The sequence below is a fragment of the Castor canadensis genome, chromosome 18 (genome assembly GCF_047511655.1).
Source record: "Castor canadensis chromosome 18, mCasCan1.hap1v2, whole genome shotgun sequence".
Classification (NCBI taxonomy): Eukaryota; Metazoa; Chordata; class Mammalia; order Rodentia; family Castoridae; genus Castor; species Castor canadensis.
In genome coordinates this window covers 40,034,425-40,053,764 of record NC_133403.1, presented here as the reverse complement: position 1 = coordinate 40,053,764, position 19,340 = coordinate 40,034,425, and the positions used below count along the sequence as shown (strand labels likewise).

General features: G+C 49.7%; 1 protein-coding gene across 12 annotated transcripts in view; it reads left to right on the top strand.

Annotated features, from left to right (window-relative positions):
• Positions 1 to 19,340, top strand: part of Kdm2b (lysine demethylase 2B) — a 117,138-nt gene that overhangs the window by 31,864 nt on the left and 65,934 nt on the right. For 9 of the 12 annotated variants that reach the window (XM_074060583.1, XM_074060577.1, XM_020163676.2 and 6 more), the window contains exons 5-8: positions 979 to 1,157; positions 1,441 to 1,547; positions 13,884 to 13,977; positions 14,948 to 15,101. In XM_074060583.1, the coding sequence (XP_073916684.1) occupies positions 979 to 1,157; positions 1,441 to 1,547; positions 13,884 to 13,977; positions 14,948 to 15,101 (534 nt within the window). Of the gene's footprint in view, positions 1 to 978; positions 1,158 to 1,440; positions 1,548 to 9,963; positions 10,098 to 10,437; positions 10,762 to 10,834; positions 12,040 to 13,883; positions 13,978 to 14,947; positions 15,102 to 19,340 lie in introns of those variants that run through there. The other 3 variants (XM_074060578.1, XM_074060579.1, XM_074060580.1) reach the window with 3 other exon arrangements.

Here is a 19,340-nt window from a genome sequence, read left to right as displayed (position 1 = left end):
CTTCTCTCTGGCGTGCTATGAGAGGGAGGCATAGAGATTTCTTAGCTGAGATGCAAGGCTGGACTTCCCTGAGCTGGGGCACTCGGTGTCTTCCATTCAGCAGCCAATCAGGTGAAATCATATGTTCCCTGCTGGGTAAGACAGTCCCTCATTCATTATTTGTTCATAAGCAAGACAGAGTTTACAGAATAGCAGGGAAGAGGGTTGGTGGTGTGGCTTGAGTGGTAGAATGCCTACTAACAAGCATGAGGCCCTGACTTCAGATCTCCATTACCCTCCCACCCCCCCCCCCAATTAAAAAGAGCAAGGAGGAGAGCAAAGACGTATGGTCTTAGCAATAGTGATTAGTGCTAGAAAGTAATGGGGGACCCATTCACATGCCAGACACTGTGCTAAGTGCTTCTGTAGTGATATGTGATGTGATTTGTTCCTCACAGCCAGCCTATCAGAAAGGCTGGCAAGATGAAGACACAGAGGTTCAGAGAAGGCAAGTAACTGCTGGCTCCACAGACCAGAGAGGGAGACTTCTAAACAAACCAGTGACTGCTCTGCAGAGATAAGAGCTATCCTAGTGCTGTGGAGTGTACAGAAAGACCCTGTGTACTGCGCTAAGAGGTTCTTTAGTAGGCAATTGGGAATCATTGAAGGTTTTAAGCAGAGGGAGAAGGGAGTATCCGTGGTCAGGTCTGTTGTGGAAAGCTCACCCTGGTAGCATTGTGGGGCATGAGTGGGAGGAATAGACTGGAGACCCCTAGGAAAGCATTGTGCTCACCTTGGAGAGCAGTTACAGAGGACTGCCGTCGTGGTAGAGGGAGGCAGATGGACTGGAGCAAGGGGTGAGGTCATCCGCAGACATGGAGTAGAGGTGACGAGAGGGGGGTACCCTGAAGGAGGAGGAGCTGTTGTTGGTGGGGGACTTCCAGTGGGGTGTGGAGCCCTGAGATGGCAGGAGTGACCGTCCTGTGCCTTCTGCCCCAGGGAGCCGGCGGCTGGTGGACGTGATGGACGTGAACACCCAGAAGGGCACAGAGATGAGCATGTCCCAGTTTGTGCGGTATTACGAGACACCCGAGGCACAGCGGGACAAGCTGTACAACGTCATCAGCCTGGAGTTCAGCCACACCAAGCTGGAGCACCTGGTCAAGCGTCCCACTGTGGTAGGCCCCTCCTCATACCTTGTCTGCCTCCCTTGCTACCTGACTCTAGGCTGGCCTGTCCCTTGAGATGGGGTGGCTGGTGTGGGCTTGGCTGTTTCCTGGGAAGGGGGTGTTGGGAGCAAGGTTTTGGCTCCGATGCTGGCTGAGACTGGAGGAGGGGGTAGAGTGGGTGAGGGAGCTATAGCCCCAGGCACACGGGGACACCAGGGACAGAAGGGGGCATTTGCTTTGGCTGGTCTATCTGTGGTGGAGGCTGGGAGCACTGATGTGGCCTGGCTTTCAGGTGGACCTGGTGGACTGGGTGGACAACATGTGGCCACAGCACCTGAAGGAGAAGCAGACAGAAGCCACAAATGCCATCGCAGAGATGAAGTACCCCAAAGTGAAGAAGTAAGAATGCTGAACTGTTGACAGGGGTGGTCCCAAGTCTTGGTGGAACTGACCTGGGCTTCCTGGCTGTCCAGGAAGCGGGCTTGAGCGTTGCCTTGCAGCTGACCCCCTGCAGAGCTGAAGGACCGCAGCCCACTGGGTCACAGGTGGCATGAGGGATGGGATCCTTGGTGTGAGTGGGCTGGCATCTGGCTTCCATGGTCCTGCACTGGGCCAGGCTCTGCATCCAGCTGGCCCATGGGCCTTCTTGCAGCTCCCGGGTTGGGGGCGGGGGGTGGTAACTGATGTGAGGAGGAGAATTGATGGGAAGCACTCTGTGTGCATCTGTGTGTGAGCTTTCATGTGGAGATATGTGTTTGTGTGTACTCCAAACCTCAATCCATTTCCTCCAGGTGACAGCTGTGTCTTGGGGGTAGACAGCCTTTTCAGAGGGACCTTCTACAGTAGACTGCTTTTGGAAAGGAATAGGGACGGAGCTGGTTTAGTGTTTATCTTTTCCTTGGTGTTGAGAACCGGGACCTCAGACCCAGAAGAACCTTTCCTGAACCAAGCTCAGGGTTTCAACTTAGTCTTAGTGCTCTTCAAGCAGAAGGTTGGCACAGGGCTAGGAAGGTAATGACAGTCAAGACCAGAGACCTCACTATCTGTAGTAGGACCAGCATGTCCTGAGACTGATTGCTCAACCTAGGCAGAGGCACCTGTGGGCTCCTTCAGGTCTCAAATAATGGACTCTCAGGAGGAAAAAGTCACCTTGGGGACTCCCACCATTGCAGGCCATCTGTTTCCATCTAAAAGGGGAAGTTGATGCTGGCTGTCCCAGGCACAGCTAGTGCTCTGGGCTTCCTAGACAAGTTGGCACAGGTGGCCTAGATCCATTAGCATCCCTGTTCAGCCCTGATGCCAGCAGTGCCCCTAGGAAATCCCAGCTGTGAACTTTTCATTCCCTTGGCTCTCCATTCCATATTGAATGCACACTTTGTGCCAGGCTTATAAGGGAGGCCAGCACGCAGGCCCTGGGCTACTTAAGGTTTTTCTTTCAGTCTCTCTTTCTAATTACTTCATAGACATTTTTCCTCTCCTCCAAGCTGAAGCTCCATAAATCCCTTGAACCCGGGTTGCATCCAAGGCAGAGACTGGGCTCCAGGTATGGTGGGAAGGTAGCAGGGTTTGTTTCTAATTCTGTTCTGTTCTGATTGGATGGAAACAAAACGTACAGGGCCCCTGGGATTGGGAAGTAAACAACTGAAGCTAGGTATGGTGGTTCATGCCTGTAATCCCAGCTACTTTGGACATGGAAGCAAGAGGATCACAAGTTTGAGGCCAGCCTGGGCTAAATTAGTGAGACCCTACCTCAAAAGCAAAATATAAGCTGGGCACTGGTGGCTCATGCCTGTAATCCTAGCTACTCAGAGATCAGGAGGATCACAGTTTAAGTCCAGCCAGACAAATAGCTCATGAGACCCTATCTTGAAAATACCCAACATAAAAGAGCAGCTGGCACAATGGCTCAAGTAATAGAGTGCTTGCATAGCAAGTGTGAGGGCCCTGAGTTCAAACCCCAGTATTGCAAAAAAAGAAAAAACAAATTACAAACAAAAGCGCTGGGAGTGTGGCTCAAATGGTACCATGCTTGCCTACCATGTACAAATTTCTGGGCTTAACCCCCCCAGTACCACAAAGGAAAAAAAAAAAAAAAAAAGAACAAAACTAAAGCCCCACCCTCTTGAGGACAGCTGTGTAGCACAGGATGCGATGACCTGAAGCAGAGGCGACGACAGAGTCCAGGGAGGGAAGCAGGGGCAGGAGGAATCTTTTTGGGCTGGTACTATCAGGAGGGCTACTTGGAGGGGACATTTAACCTGGACTTTAGATGGCAGAGGAGATGGGACATTGAGTGGAGGGATGAAAGAAGGAAGTAGGTGAAGGTGCAGCTGGAAGAAAGGGTTAGGTTAGTTTGAGGAAGATTGTGGTTGTCATGGACGGATTCATCCAGTTATTCATTCATTCATTCATTGAGCAGCTATGTATTGACCCTGTTGGAGCTGGGCATTGGGATGGGGGAGGGCGGAGAAGCCCTGATGAGGTCTCTGTCCTCAAGGAGTGTACAGATGATAATCCCACAATGACAGAAACAGCTTGCAGCTGTTGGAGGCCACAACAGAGGTGAAAAGGTGCTTCCCACCTGGTCAAGGAGGCTAGAAGGTATCTGGAGCTGAGATCCAGTGGCTTTCAAGGTTCCTTAGGTAAAGAGGACTGGAAAGGACTTTCTTTTTTATTTTTTTGTGGTACTAGAGTTTGAACTCAGGGCCTACACCTTGAGTCACTCCTTCAGCCCCTAGGATTACAGGTATGAGCCACCAGTGCTGGCTTTGGGAAGGGCTTTCCTACCTGGGTGGTGAGGGCAGGGAGGGACACTGGGACAGGCACGGGGATGCTTGGTGAGATAGGATCAGAGGGGGGCATCATGTGTGAGGTGGGAGTGGGCCAGGCTAAACAGGCCCGATCCCCCAGTGTTCCCTCAGAATAGTTGGAAATCTCACCGAGGTTTCATTTTCTTTTATTTATTAATTAAAAAAAAATTTTTTTTAAATAGTACTGGGGATTGAACTCAGGGCCTAACACTCAAGTGCTCTACCTCTTGAGCTTTGACCCAGCCCTTTTGTTTTAGTTTGTCAGATAGGGTCTTAGGCTAACTTTGCCTGGGCCAACCTCAGATGGTGATCCTCCTAACTCTGCTTCCTGATTTGCTGGGACTACAGGCATGTACCACCACACCCGGAATTTTGGTTATGTTTTGTTTTGAACTCAGGGCCTCATACATGCTAGGCAGGTGCTCTGCCACTTGAGCCACATTCTCACTATAGTCCACTTTTTGCTTTTAGTTATTTTTCAGACCTGTTTTTTGCCCCAGGCAGTTCTGTTTCACAGTCCTCCAATTGCACCTCCCCCACGGCTGGGACTACAGGAGTGCCACCAAGCTTTGCCTCTCTCTGAGAGTTTAAGCAGGGCGGGATGTATTCAGGTTAATATTCTGCAAAATCCTCTTGCTATGTGGATTGGAGGGGGTGGGGCGTAGCAGGTCCTAGATAGAGAATGAGTGGGCAAGGGAGATGGAAAAGGGGAGGACACCTGGGAATATATTTTGGAAGTAAAATAGCACTGGGCAATGTAGATATCAATTAATTAATTAGGTCTACCTTGTCTTCCTGAGATCTTCAGTATTTCTGTACTTTATTGAAAGATCCCGTTATTTTTTCATTTTTGGTTGTTCTGGGGGTTGAACTCAGGGCCTCATGCTTGCTAGGCAGGCGCTGTACCACTTTCAGGACTGCACCAGTCCTGAAAGATTCCTTGAAATAGTGAGCTCTTCTAACACATTTAGAATCCACACTAATTACCAAAACTCAGGGGTCATACACAGTTTGCCAGGCCCACATGTCTTTGATGTGTTGGTGGGATCATGTGGCAAGGAGATTTACAAATTCTGTCAGTGGTCACAGGAACTCGTTACAGGATTTGAACTTGTTAGGAAATTGTCACCTTGGAAGAGTTGTTTGTTCAGCTGAAAAGAATGCTGATTTCAAATGTTCATAAGTAAGGTAAAAATAAAAGAAAAAAATCCCACCATGATGGAGTCCTCTGGGACTGTGGGATGGTTCTGTGGAATTTAATTAAAATGACATTGTTTCTAGAAATTGCAGAGCTTCCTTGCTGGAGGCACCTGCAGAGCAGAGACAGCTGATAGCCCTCCTGATTGGAAAGAAGGTTTATGGTGCGGATGGGGAACTGTGACAAACACCACTGCTTTGCTTTCTCCCTGGCTTTAGCGTATGCTGTTCAGTTGTGGCCAAAGGTTTAGAAATTTTAATGGGTGAGATCCTTAAAGCAAGGGAAGGTCACGGAGTCCGTTAGTAGCTACAAATTCATGGGAGACAAAAGGTTTGTAAAAAGAATGTTAATGTATTAATTATCTTTGGGATAGGCTGCTACTATAAGTAGTACAGTGAATAAAGCCAAGTCCCCATTCTCATGGAACTTACATTGTGGTGGGAAGAAGAGATAGGCAAGCAGACAAGGGTGGGAAGGAGAGAATATCAGGGATGGGCTGACTGGACACCATTGTCACCCACGGTTCTGCCATTGCCTCCTTCCCCTTCATCTCCACCCTGCATAAATGCTTGATTGTGTAAAATTGTCTTGGAAAATTCCTTCTAACTGTTAAAACAGTGACAATGATTTGGGGCTACCCAACATTGCTGTTTATTGATGCATAATCATTACCCTAAAAGTCCTTTTTGCTTTATGTATTTTTCAAATATGGTCTCCTGTTTAACCAGACCAGCTTGGACAGCATTCTTCCTATGGATGCGTCCCTTGAAGCTGTGATGGCAGGTGTGCACCACCATGCCCAGCTTTTCTTTTTTGCTGTTGAGATGTGGTCTTGCTAACTCTTTTGTCTTGACTGTCCTTGAACCATGATCCTCCAATCTTTACCCTCTGAGTAGCTAGGATTACAGGTGTGAACCACAGTGCCTGGCTGTTAACAGCTTAACAAAAACAAGTTTAAAATACCAAAAATTATCTCACAGTTTCTGTAGGTCAGATGGCTTAGCTGGGTCGTTCTGACTCAGGGTCTCTTATGAGCTTATATCAAGACTTAGGCCTGGGTTGCATTCATCTGAAGGCTCGACTGAGGATATATCCACTTCCAAGTTGACACTTGCAAGCCTGTTGGCAGAAGACTTCAGTTCCTTGTCACTTGGACCTCTCCACAGTCTGCTTGAGGGTCTTCATGGCATAGCAGCTTTCTCCAGAGTGAGAGATTTAAAAAAGACTAAGGAGGACACAATGCCTTTTATGATCTAATTTTGAAAGTCCTCCTATTCTGTTTGCTTCTGGTATGTTCTATTCATTAATCTAGCCCATGCTTAAGGGGATGGAAATTTCGCTCTACCCCTTGTAGGGAGGAGCATGAAAGAATCTGTGGGCATGTTTCAAAGCCTCCCTATGTCTATGACATAGGTGTTCCTTTTTGACTAAGGAGGACTGAGCATTATAATACATTCCAGAAGGGGATTAGCGAGTCTCCTCCCCTCTGCTGCCATAGCACTAGGGTTTGCAGAAATGAGATTTGTTGGTGTAATGAAGATACACTATGGACCGACAAGCAGGGAAGGAGCTCAGAAGCCCAGTAAAAGATAAGGTACCTCACATAAAACATACATTTAGCTCCCAAATAATTGAGAGTTGAAAACATTTTTCTCCCGTGTTTTTTAAACACTTGTTTTCTGAGGGTGACAGGAAAAGCTGGGGGAAAATATTTGGGTAAGAAGCTGAACCAGAGAGAATGAAAGTAGGCAGTGGGCTGAGCAAGTTTTAGGGGCTGCCTCTGCCATTCTCTGGTCCCGGCAAGTCTTTCATCTCCTTTTGGAGACTCAGGTTAACCTTCTGCAAAGTGGGGCTCTGTCATCCCTACCCTGCCTCCCTCCCTTGCTGTGGGGAAGATGGAGCAGACAGTGCATGTGGAATGGTGCCCATGTGGGACAAGATATTTATCCTGTGACCTGTTGGAATTTGGCTTCCTCTGCTCTTAGGTCTGTCCTACCTCACACTTGTCTAGGGCTTTTCTCTATAGTCACATTCACTTTAAGACTTCCTCTCATCAGTTGTGTTTGCTGGCATTGTAGGTGATTTTCCTCGTGCCCTTCCTTGCAGGGAAACTGGCCTTGAGAGGCTGCCCATGCATACACGGAGGAAGTCATGGGCCATGCAGCAGACCCCAGGCCTCCGGATTCCTGGCTTTTTCTCTTCTTCTATCTTTAATAGAGGAACACAGGAAGCCAGCATTTCTTCTGCTTGGTGTAGATCCAGGCACTAACTGGCATGCATTTCCCAGCGTACTGTTGGCAGGTGTACGTCCCTCATTTTACAGATAAGGAAACTGAAATTCATCAGTGGAGGTAATACAGTTCAGAGTGGATAGGAAGGGCTGGTGGATGACTGGTAAGCCATTAAACATGCTAAATTTTTAAATTTTATTTATTTTCTGGTGCTGGGAATTAAACCCAGGACCTTGCTTATCCTAGGCAACCACTCTAACCACTGAGCAACACTCTCAGTGTTTGGTTTCTTTCTTTCTTTCTTTTTTTTTTTTTTTTTGCAGTTCTGGGATTTGAACTCAGGGCCTACACCTTGAGCCACTCCACCAACCCTTTTTTGTGTTGTGTAATTTTGAGATAGGGTCTTGTGAACTGTTTGCCTGGCTTTGAACTGCGATCCTCCTGATCTCTGCTTCCTGAGTAGCTAGAATTACAGGTATGAGCCACCAGTGCCTGGCTCAGCCCTTGGTTTCTTAAAACAGGGTGGAGCCCAGACTTGCCTCAAACTCACAATCCTCCTGCCTCAGCCTCCCGAGTGCTGGGATTACAGGCATGTATCACCAGGCCCTGCTCTAGAAATTATTATTACTTCAAATTGCTAACCAAAGTAAATACATCTGGGACCAGTTAGAGGCCCTTGACTAGTTCAACAGATGGGGATGCTGACTTCCTGAAAAGGAGAAATTGTGCAAGGTCATATAGCTGATTAGAATAAGTACAAAATTGTTGTAGGGTGCTGTACTTTTACAGATGAGTCAGATATGTTTCCTGCCATCAGGAGCTGAGGCATTTGTGCCTAAAAAAGATAATTCTCTCATGTGGACAGCCTGGTCCAGCTGTTAGGGTGGTCTCCTCTGCCAGCTTTGTTAACTCCACATCCATTTCTTAAGTGTGACAAATCCAAGATAGAGAAATTCCTTAGAACTGTTAATTTTGGGGAGTTGGGTATAGTGACTTGTGTGGAATCCCAGCTGCCTAGATGGCAGGACAATCAAGGTTTGAGGACAGCTGGGGCAAAAAGTTAGCAAAACCCCATCTCAATCAATAAACCAAGCATGGTGACATACCCCTATGTTCCCAGCTGAGCAAGAGGTGTAAGTAGGACAGTGGCCCCCAGGATGGTCAGGGCAAAAAGTGAGACCCTACCTGAAAAAAATAACCTAAAAAGCAAAAGAGGTTGGAGGTGTGGCTTTGTAGCAAGCAAAGGCCTTGAGTTCAAACCCTAGTACAGCTTCCTTCCCCCGCCCCCAGAAAAACAAACATGTTATTTTTTTCCTTTAAATAGCAAAACATACACCTGGTAAAAATCCAACCAGTTCCATGGACAGACCTCTGGAAGGCACTAACAATTGACTGACATAATGACACTAGGAAGTATACCCTGCCCAGGGCAGTGACCTCCATGAAATGGGTTCAATGTTTGCATCCCTAAGATGGGGATGATGGGGTTGTTTCAAGAGTGCAACAGCTGTTAGTATCATCACTTGAATAATTAGAACCTGTTAATTAGTATTGCTGCATAGCCCCTTCCCCCCATCCTATATGGCAGAAGAATGGAGATGCTTAGTTTCTGCCCCTGCAGAGGCTATCCAACCATCTCCTGCCCCCTTGTGGTTTGGAGGGAGTAGGGTGGGGGAAGGGTGGGGAGGAGGCCAGGGTCCTTGGTCATCTGGAGGGTGGTGGGACTTCTGATTTGAGCTGGATCACCTCCTGGGAAGTGGACGTTGAGGTTTGGCAGTAAATTTTATAGTTAAGTGTTGGGATTGTCAGGGTAGACCAAGGAGGCCAGGTGGTGGTCAGTGAGCACCAGGACTTACTTGGGCTTATGCCCAGGATGAGGACCTGTACCTCTGAGCCCAGATTTCTCATCTGAAAAATGAGGACACTCCTAGGAATGATCTCAGTAGGGTTGCTGTTAAGTTTTAATTAACAATCCTAGGTTTTATAGGTTTTAGCGGGTATTTAATCTCAGTGAATTCCTACAATAATTCTTCGCAGTTATTTAGAGGGGCACGCAGGGGAAGGAGGTGGTAGCAGAAGGACCTCTTAGAATGCAGTTTAACTTAAGGTCGCCTCCTTCCTGTTTGAGGGGATCAGGAACTGGCTTAGAGAATAGAAGTAAGTTGCCTAAGGTTACACAGCTAGTTTCAGGATCAGAGCTTCATCCTCCCTTTTTTGGCTGTCATACTCCAATCAAAAGCTCTCTGGTCCTTCCTCCAGTTGTGCCTGAAGGTACACATGTAAGGAGGGTGGTTTTTCAAGGTTGTCACCCCTCCCAACCCAGCAGCAGGGTGGCGTCCCACACTCTGGGAAACTCGGATGCGGTGGTCCCCAAGCTGCTGCCAGGAGGCGGGGGTGGAGAGAGCTACCCTCGGTGCCGCCACCCAGCCGGGGCAAGGGGGCGGCTGTGGGCGGCGGCGACGTCCCGTGGCGCTGGCCCGATGCGCTTCCCTGTCGCCGCCGCGGCCTCCCTCCGCCTCCCTGGCGGCCTCCGCGCCGCGCCGCGCCGGTGTTCAGTTTCAGCGCGGGGATGAGCGCAGGCTGCGCGGGGCTCCTCGAGGAAAGAAGGCAACGCGGTGGAGGGGACTCGGCTCCGGTCGTCGCCGCGGCCGGGCGCGCGTCGAGGCTCCGCCGCCGAAGGGGTCACCCGGGAGCCGCGCCGCCGCCGAGGGTAACCGGGACGCGCCGGGCGGGCGTCCCCGCGCTGTGCCCGCTCCTTTGTGGCGCGCGGGGCGGGTGTGGGTGGCCTCCCGCCCGCGGGCTGCACGGCCGGCGTTGCGGAGCAGCTCTTTGTGTCTCCCGGGGCCCGTGGAAGCACGCAGGGTGCGCGTTCGTGCTGGCGCCGAGTCTCTAGCCGCCACTCGGTGCCAGTTTTCCAGCCCCCCCCAACCCCCACTTCCCCGCCAAACCTTTGCCCGAGGGGGACACGGGCTGGGCCACCCAGGGGAGAGTTTCTCTAAGTTGGAGGGAAAAGGGCGAGGCGAGGCTGCCCCGCCTCCGCAGACCCCAGGCCGCGCCCCAAAGTTGGTGCGGCAGGTGCAGCGCCCCCCTCCTAGCCATAGCCGGCCCAGCCTTGGAGGCGGGAACCCCTCAAGGGCTTAGCTCCGGGGCTCCTGCTTTTCAACCGTCCACTTGGAGGGTGGCCTCCTGCACAGAAGCCACCTGGCTGGAGGTGTCGGGTGCGCTGCCGTCCTGATGGGGGGCTGCCGGGGTGGTTGCGGAAGCCGGGAAGCCGGGCTGGCTAGCCGGCGGGCGGTGGGGAGAGCTTAGCGGCTGTGGCACAGAGCTGGGTGCCCATGTGACTGCGGTGTGCTTGGGAAGAGGAAGCTGTAGAGGTCAGTGCAAAGGCGTCACGCCAGAGCGAGCAGGAGCTGGGGGGGAGCCCTGTCAGCATGGGGCGGGGAGCCTGGGGTGGCCCGCCTGCCGAAGAGGCCAGGACAAAGCCGCCCTGTCACAGCCACCGTGGCCACCCTAGTGCTTGCCATCTACGGGTTGGGAGGGTTGGCTCAGGCCTGGCGGCCAGGAAATGAGAGACACTGGGAGGAGGGACCACTTCAGGAGAGGCCGCTCTGGAAGTGGTGTCCCCAGCCCCCAAGGGCTCCTGAAGCCAGAGCAGACACAGGCTCAACTTGGAGAACTTTCCCTGCACACAGCAGTTGGGGATTCCCATTTTCCCATTTTCCATGTGCAGGGGAGGTTGGAGCAGGTGACTGGAAGATGGGCAAAGTGGGGGTAACCAGTTTGGCCAGGCAGCCTGGAGGCCTACAGCTGGGGAGCCAACAAGGTCCTGTCCTGTTTGCTGCTGTGGGTACCCCCTTGGGCATCCAGCTGCAGTCAAGGAAGCAGTTCTCCTGGCTCTACCCCACACACACTTAAATTGTTTTCCCTAGACTGTGTTCAGTTGAGGCCTGGAGGGGGTTGGAAACCAAGGTTAGATTTAAAAAAGAGAAGAAAGAAAAAACAAACCAAGAGGTGGTTTTAGGAAAATGAGGACTAATATTTTGAAGTGTTGCTTCAAAAAGAGTAAGAGGCAGTGTGGTCTGTGGGGATGGGATGGGTGAGGACTTCAAGGACCCCACCCCCACCCCCAATTCCTGGTGAGAAGCCGTTAATCTTCGGCTCCAAGGCTGTTAGTCTGGGGACCCACCTGACCCAGGAGGGCAGGCGGACCTGGGAGGGTGTGGAGCCCAGACTCAGGACTTCAGCAGCCCCAGTGCCAGCTTCGTGACAGCCTTTTCGTCCTGGGCTGTCAACTACACCCCTCAGATGGGGTTGCTAGGCAGCAGGGCTCTGATGTACGGGAAGGCTTCTGATTTGTCAGCCTCCTGCAGACACATGGTTAAGGCTCCTTCCAGCCTATCCGGAGGAGGGACGCGGGGCACGCTGCCTGCATACTGCCGAGCCCTGGGTCCACCTGAACGGGAGGTGCAAAAGGCAGCCAGAAGGAGGGGACTCCTGGAGCCTCCTCCTGCCTTCTAACCAGCTCAGCCCCACGTCCCCCCACCCCCATTCTCTGCACTGGGGCTTGCTTCTGGCTCCTCCCTGCCCGTTCCCGCCCCATTCCTCCCCTCTTCCCCAAACCACGGAAAAGCAAAGTGCAGCAGGGAAAAGAGGTCAGTGGGGTAAGCGCGTGTGCGCGCGCGAGGGGCCTCTGGAGGTGCCAAAGGTGCATGGCATGAGCGGGGGAGGCTGCCCTGGCTGTATTCTCCCAGGGCTTGTGGGAAGGGGTGAGTGGGGGGCTGGGACTGGGGGGTGGCTCCGTTGTTTGCCAGGCCTGGACTTGGAAGCCTGCTCCGTGCCCCCTCCTCCTCAGGCTCTGTCCACCCCTCGGAGGACCCCTAGGAGGCAGGCAGGCGGACTGGTGTGCTCCTGCAAGGAAGAGTAGGCTGTCTAGCTTTCACTGGTGCTCAGAAGGGAGGGGAGCTGCTGGCGGGTTCCTTCTTCCCCTAAACGCAGGAATTCCTCCCCAGCCGCCAAGACTGGGGTTCTCTCCTCCTTTCTGCCTGATCCACACCACAGGGTCTTAATCTCTTTACTTTTTTTTTCTTTTTTAACAGCTTTGTTGAGATATAATTCACATACCATTCACCCGTGAAAAGCGAGCAATCCAATGGTTTTTACTATGTTCACAGAGTTGTGCAACCACAGTCAATTTTAGAACATTTTCATCAGCCCCACAGTGAAATCCTGAAGTCATTAGTGTCACTCCCCATCCCTTGCCACCCCAGCCCCTGGCCACTACTATTCTATCTATATATACATCCTTTACAGATGGATTTGCTTACTCTGGACATTTCATGTAGGTGGAATCACTCTGTGGGCTTTGGTGGCTGTATTGCTTATTTGGTGATCCACTGCAGTTAGTCTTTGCTATGTAACTTTTCCATTTCGAAGGTCTTACACTTCTCTACACACTTCTCTCAAAGCCGTCTAGCACACCTCAATGTGATCTAGCACATGGCTGGATCACTGGTTGGATGAATGGGACTGGTAATTGGCAAACCACTCAGGTGGCTTACAACTGAATTCCAGGGGGCCCAGCAGCTACAAAGGGTTCTGACAGCTCACAAGAACTGCAGGTATCAGAGTTGTGAAGAAGCAGAAAGGAAGCTTCTCACTTGGGTGGAGGTGGGGAAGGAGTAGAAACCAGTAGTGGCCTGCTCTCTTGGGAGCCTGAAAGCAAAAGTGCTGCCTCCAGTCTCTGGGGAGGGTGGCCCATGCTTGAGATTTGTCACTTGATCACAGGAGCATGGGGTGGGGAGATTCCAATTAGATTTTTTTGTGTGTGTGTCTCTGTGATACTGGGGTTTGAACTCAGGACTTTGTGCTTGCTAGGCAGTTGCTCTACCACTTGACCCACACCCCTAGCCCTTTTTTTGCTTTAGTTACTTTTTAGGTAGGGTCTCAGATTTTTGCCTGAGTCTTGTACCTCTGCCTCCCACACAGCTGGGATTCAAGTGTGCAGCTTATTTGTTGAGAGGGGGTTCTTGCTAACTTTTTTTTTTTTTTTTTGGTGGGGCTGGGGTTTGAACTCAAGGTTTCATACTTGCAAAGTTGATGCTTTATTGCTTTAGCCACACCTCCAGTCCATTTTGTCTGCTTATTTTGGAAATGAGGTCTTTGCAACCTGTTTACCTAGGTTGGCCTGGAATTAGGATCTTCTAGATCTCAGCCTCCCAAGTAGCCAGTAGCTGGCTCATTAACTTTTTTGTTCCCACTGACTTCTAAGCTCAATCTTCCCTATCTCCACCTTCCATGAAGCCGAGATTATAGGTGTGAGCCACTGTGCCTGGCCTAGATTTGGATTTCAAAAACAAAAACAAAAACAAAAAACTTCCCAGCGTCAGCATTTATAAAACAGCAGCAGATCCGGCTCCTCTGAGGGGTATGCTCACTTCCTGTGATCTGGTTGTTACATTGTTTTTTCTACCCCCCACTCCCTTCTTCTGTGCTACAGGTACTGTCTGATGAGTGTGAAAGGTTGTTTCACTGACTTCCACATTGACTTCGGAGGCACTTCCGTGTGGTACCATGTTTTCCGGGGTGGGAAGGTGAGTCCAGTTGAATCTCTAGCTTTGGGGCATCTCTGGTCTTTGTGTGTGGAGGGGGGCTGGCTTACCCCTTCCCTTCCTTTTGCCCCTCTCCTTCAACCAGCCCTTGCCCTGTGAGTACCTTCAGAGCCCCTCCATCCCCTAAGGCCACCTTTTGGCTTTCTGCCTCATTCTAGCAGGGAAGGTCAGCTATATTGCCTTACATCAGGTCACCCAGTTCATGCCCACTTGCCCAGTCTAGTGTTCCTGAGCATTTTAGGCCAGTTTGAAGCTGTTTGATCCCTGAATACCTCCAGTATGCCTTCCCCCTTGGCTGTGGCTTCAGCTCCAGCATCGGGACCTTTTAATTTCGAAGTCTAGTTGCCAACACCACCTGTTTCCAATAAGATTTTACACCAGGGATAGACAACACCTCCAAAAAGGAGGTGGAGTGTACATTCAGGGTGCTCAGCTCTTGTGTACAAGTCCATGTGGGAATGTAGGTGTCCTTGTGTGGACATGGGTGCTTCTTGAGAATGCTGGGTGCTTCCCTGCTCCTGTTTTCATGTGCATTTGCTTTAAATGAATGTGTTGGAAAGAGATTCTGGGAGGAAGTCAATCCACTGATTCCAGATGTTTTCCTCCTTCTCTAAAGTGAGCCCAGGCTGAATTTATTTATTGGGTCATTTTATCATATCATAGGAAATTCTCTTCCTTTCCTCCCCTGACCTCCCAGACAGGAGAAGAAATGTTCAACTCAATGCAGGAAGTATTCCTACCCTGCTATGTCAGCTGGAATGGAGAGTCCATAAAGGTGGCTACAGCCCTCTCTGCCTCCTTAGAGCCCCTTTATGCCTGGTTTTAGACCCCGGGGATGATGGATTCTTTCCTCTTATCACCCTCACTCCCCAGGCAGCTGTCTGTTTGGGTTGAGCAGGACCTGGAAGAAATCAGAGACTCTTTGATCTAATCGCCTTCTTTTCCTCCCAAGATCTTTTGGCTGATCCCTCCCACCCTGCACAATTTGGCACTGTATGAGGAGTGGGTACTGTCAGGCAAACAGAGCGACATCTTTCTGGGAGACCGTGTGGAACGATGCCAAAGAATTGAGCTGAAACAGGGCTACACGTTTTTCATCCCTTCTGGTAGGTGTTCCTTTGTGGCTACTGGCTGCTCCTGTGGTCTCAGTGTGGGGTTGAGGGCTTCTTTGCACCTGGTGGTTTTCACTGGTCACTAGATGTCCCTGTTCCAAGGTGAGCAGACCTTAGGCGTCAGGGGAAGCATCCAACCTGCATCTCCATGCCTGCCGGCTGGACTTCTCTGTCCCCTGGAGAAAGCTGCAGGGCCACCCCCGGGACGTTTCAGTGCCTCCCCAGCACTTCTGCTGGAGACTTCTTTGTGAAATAATGACGGGTCCTTTGGGTACTGGGGGTGATTGTACCCCACGGACAGCCTCAGTTGGCATTTTGGCTCTGCTGCTTTACCTCTCTGGGCCTCAGTGTTCTCACCTGTAAAATTAGAGTGAGACTTCTCAGGGTGGTGTGAGTGAGCTCAGATCTACTGTCTGCAGTTTTGGAGATAGACTGAGGGCTTTTAGCTGGTTGCAGGCTGAGTCACTAGTGGATGTGGCGAATGACCTAAAGGGCCAGGGAGTTGGGTCTCAGGATGCATTGATAAAAGCATTCTACCCAGGGTGAGAGATGTGACAGTCCAACTGTAGACAGAGACAAAGGGTCAGACCACACATGGGAAGCGTGTACCTCTTGGTCATCATACTTTGGAGAGGCTGTCAACCTGAAGTAAGAGGAGTCTGGAAACCAACTCGAGTGAACAGTTGAGTAGTTTTGCCTGAGAAGAGGTATGTGGTAGGACTGTGTCCTGAAAGAAAAGGGATAGCGGGTAGTATTGGAAAGACTTCCTCTGCTAGGTAGCAAACTTGCCATCACTGGAGGTGTGCAAGTAACGCTAGACATAGGCATCTCAAGGTGCTTGCCATGGGAGCCAGAGGATAGGAATATCCTTGGAGGCTCTTGAGATCCTTGGCCACCTTTAGTGTCTGATCATTGACCTGGGCTCTGGACCCGTAGCACTGATCTGTGGTAGCAATAGAAGGGTATGTGTGGCAGGGGGAATGTGGTAGCTACTCCCACTGTGGAGTTGGGACAGGTACACCCAGGCTTTTCTAGAAAGATAGGCAAAATGTGGTATTTGGAGGTGGCAGGGTTTAGTAAGGGTCTGTGCTCGGTCCTGCTGGACTCAGGGAAAGACAGAGGGGATTGTTCTTGGTGGACAAGACATGGAGACCCGGGAAGGAGGTGGACTTCTTCTGTTGTGTGCTCCAGCCCTACAGGCGTGAGAAGGATGGCACTGGTGGGTTCAGAGAAACACTTGGCCTTGCTGCTGACCTTCTTTGTGACCTTGGGCTGGTCTCTTCCTCTCTTTTCACCTCAAACATTGCACCTCTATAATGGGGGGGTCCCTGGGCCTCTCCTAAAGCCCTGTGCAGAACTCAAAAAAATGACTCATCCCAGCTGGGATACTGGTGGCTCACGCCTGTAATCCCAGTTACTCGGGGCAGAGATCAGGAGGATCATGGTTCCAAGCCAGCCAAGGCAAATAGTTTATGAGACACTATCTTGAAAAAAACCCATCACAAAAATAGGGCTGGTGGAGTGGCTCAAGTTGTAGGCCCTGAATTCAAACCCCAGTATAGAAAAAAATATATATAATTAATTAATTAAATAAAAGACTCATCCTGGGGACAGGAGGGCTGTTGACTCTGGTAACTTCCACAAGTTGGAGAGGGTCTTGGAAAGCAGCCTCCAAGCCCACAGCAGGGTTGTGGCTGCCTTGAGGACAGGAAGAAGAGCTATGGATTTGAACCTCAGCAAGCAGGAGTTAGACGCCAGCAAAGGCTTCTGGAAGTAAGGGTGTTGAGTAAGATACTGAAATTTATTTATTTATTCTGGATATGGAATCTCATCTCGTTGCTCAGGCTGGACTTATATTCCTGGGCTTGGGACTACAGATGTGCATCATTACACCTGGCTTTCTGGATTCTTTAGAGGTAGAAAAGGGACAGTTGGAAATTTCCAATTTCAGGGGTTGTAGAGGCCAAAAGCATAGTTTGTGGTTCCCAGGCATTGTTTCATGGTCTAGTGAAATTAAAAAAAGAAAAGTTTAGAAACTGATCCAGAGTTGTAACTTAGGGGCTGAGGGTGTGGCTCAGGTGGTAGAGTGAGTGCCTGCCTAGCAAGTGTGAGGCCCTGAGTTCAATCCCCAGTGCTTCAAAAAAAAAAAAAAGAGTTACTTACTAAAGATGGACATTGGTTGAAAATAAGAGTGCTGGGGCTGTAGCTCAGTGGTAGAGCACTTGCATAACATCTACAAGACCCTGGAGTCATCCCTAGCATTGCAAAACAAATGAAAAAGAAAAATCCTCTATTTCTGACCTGACACCAACAGAGTTGGATGTACAGCTGAACTTTCGTATCTCGTACCTCTCATGGATACCAAAATCCGTCTCTAGATGACCCTTGCCACCTGAAAAAATGTAAATGTCATTTATTGGTTTAGGACATAATGACAAGAAGAGTCAGTATATGTTCAGTACAGATGTGATTTTCTTCCCCAGGTATTTAATTTTCTTCAGTTGGCTGAATGCATAGATGCAGAACCCTTGGGTGAGCAGGGCTAACATGAATATATTTCAAAATAAAGGATAGTACTTTAAATTTGTTAGTTTTGAGTTTAGGCAAATGTATACCATCTTTATTTTTTTCTCATTGTTTTACCAACTAGGGGAAAACTGAAAGATTGGCGTTTTATACTTTACAGACTCAGATGAATGTTTTGAGGTCTGCTAGGGACCTGGGGATTCTCTCGAGCATCCTCCCCTCTGAGCCACTGACACACACAGTCTGAGATTTGTGGTCATCAGCTTGTGGCTTTGGGTGGAGAGAAAGCCTTTGGGAATCCACGAAGGGTTTAAAAACAGTAGCCTCCTGGTGTGAGTTTTTCTATATTAGAGAAGCTAGTTCTCTGACCTGGGTTGGTGACTTTTTTTTTTTTTTTTTTTTAAGTTATTTATTCATTTACTTATTTTGAGGCAGGGTCTTGCTATGTAGCCCAGCCTCTGCCTCCTGTGTGCTGGGATTACAGGTACCACTCACGGCCCTCACATGACTTGCCTCACAACTGCCTACCCAGTCTTCAGTTCTCTGAAAACTCATGGGATACTAATCGGTTAGGAAGATTTTAAATGACACAATATTTTGTGAGATTCAGTTTAACTTTTTCTTCCTGTATCTGAGGGTGAAATGGCTGTGGTTTCAGGGCTAGTGGTTCTTCAGGTCTCACTTCTGGGCAGTCCAAGACAGCTGCCTGGAAGAGAAAGACTGTTGAAAGTGACTGAAGAATAGGAGGACCCAGAGAAAGGGGTTTGGATATCTCCTGCTGAGCTGTCCACCCTCAATGAAGCAGAGGAAATGGGAACATAGCATCAGGGTCAGGAGCATTCCGTCAAAGGGACTCTGGGTTTCAGCTTGATCATAATGAATAAGCATAGCTGGAAGAAGTCATTGTCAAAGGATAGGAAGTACCTGGATGAATCAGATGGCATCTTTTTCTCCAACGTCCTGACCACATTTGTGGGCTCAGCCTCCCCTCTACCATCTGAGGTGAGCTATAGGTAATAGCTTTGGGCAGGAAACATTTTGTTTTTTTGATGGTACTGGGGTTGGAACTTAGGGCCTCACCTGGCCTGAGCAGAAATTATTTTTCATACATTATTTATCTTCTCTATAATCACATAAAGAGAAACTTAACTCTACCCTTTACAAAGAAATAAAGGGCGGGGCACAGTGGCTTACATCTGGAATCCTAGCTACTCAAGAGGCAGAGATTACGAGGATCTCGGTTCAAAGCCAGACCAGGCAAATAGTTCACAAGACCCTATCTCAAAAAAAAACCCATCACAAAAAAGGGTTGCTGGAGTGGCTCAAGGTGTAGGGTCTGAGTTCAAACCCCAATACTACAAAAAAAAGAAACAAAGGTACTTGTGACCCAAGGTTCTGCAGTGAGTGACAGGGTCAGGGTAAGAATCTAGATGTACCTAGTTTCTAAGTCCACCTTCCTAGGCTGCTCACCTGGTTCCCTGTCAGTTTGTGATTCAGGAAACTTGAGCTCTACTCTTCCTCCTTGGCCATGTGACTTTGGGAGGATTATTTTCTCTCATTTAGCAAATGTTCTTAAGGATCTGATTGGTTCCAGGCAGCCTGGGAGGGACTAAAGGGACAAAGACACATCTTCTCTCTCCTAAGTGCTTGTCCAGCCAGGTAGCAGGCAGGCTGATGGCTCCCAGTATGGGGACCACCGTATTAGTC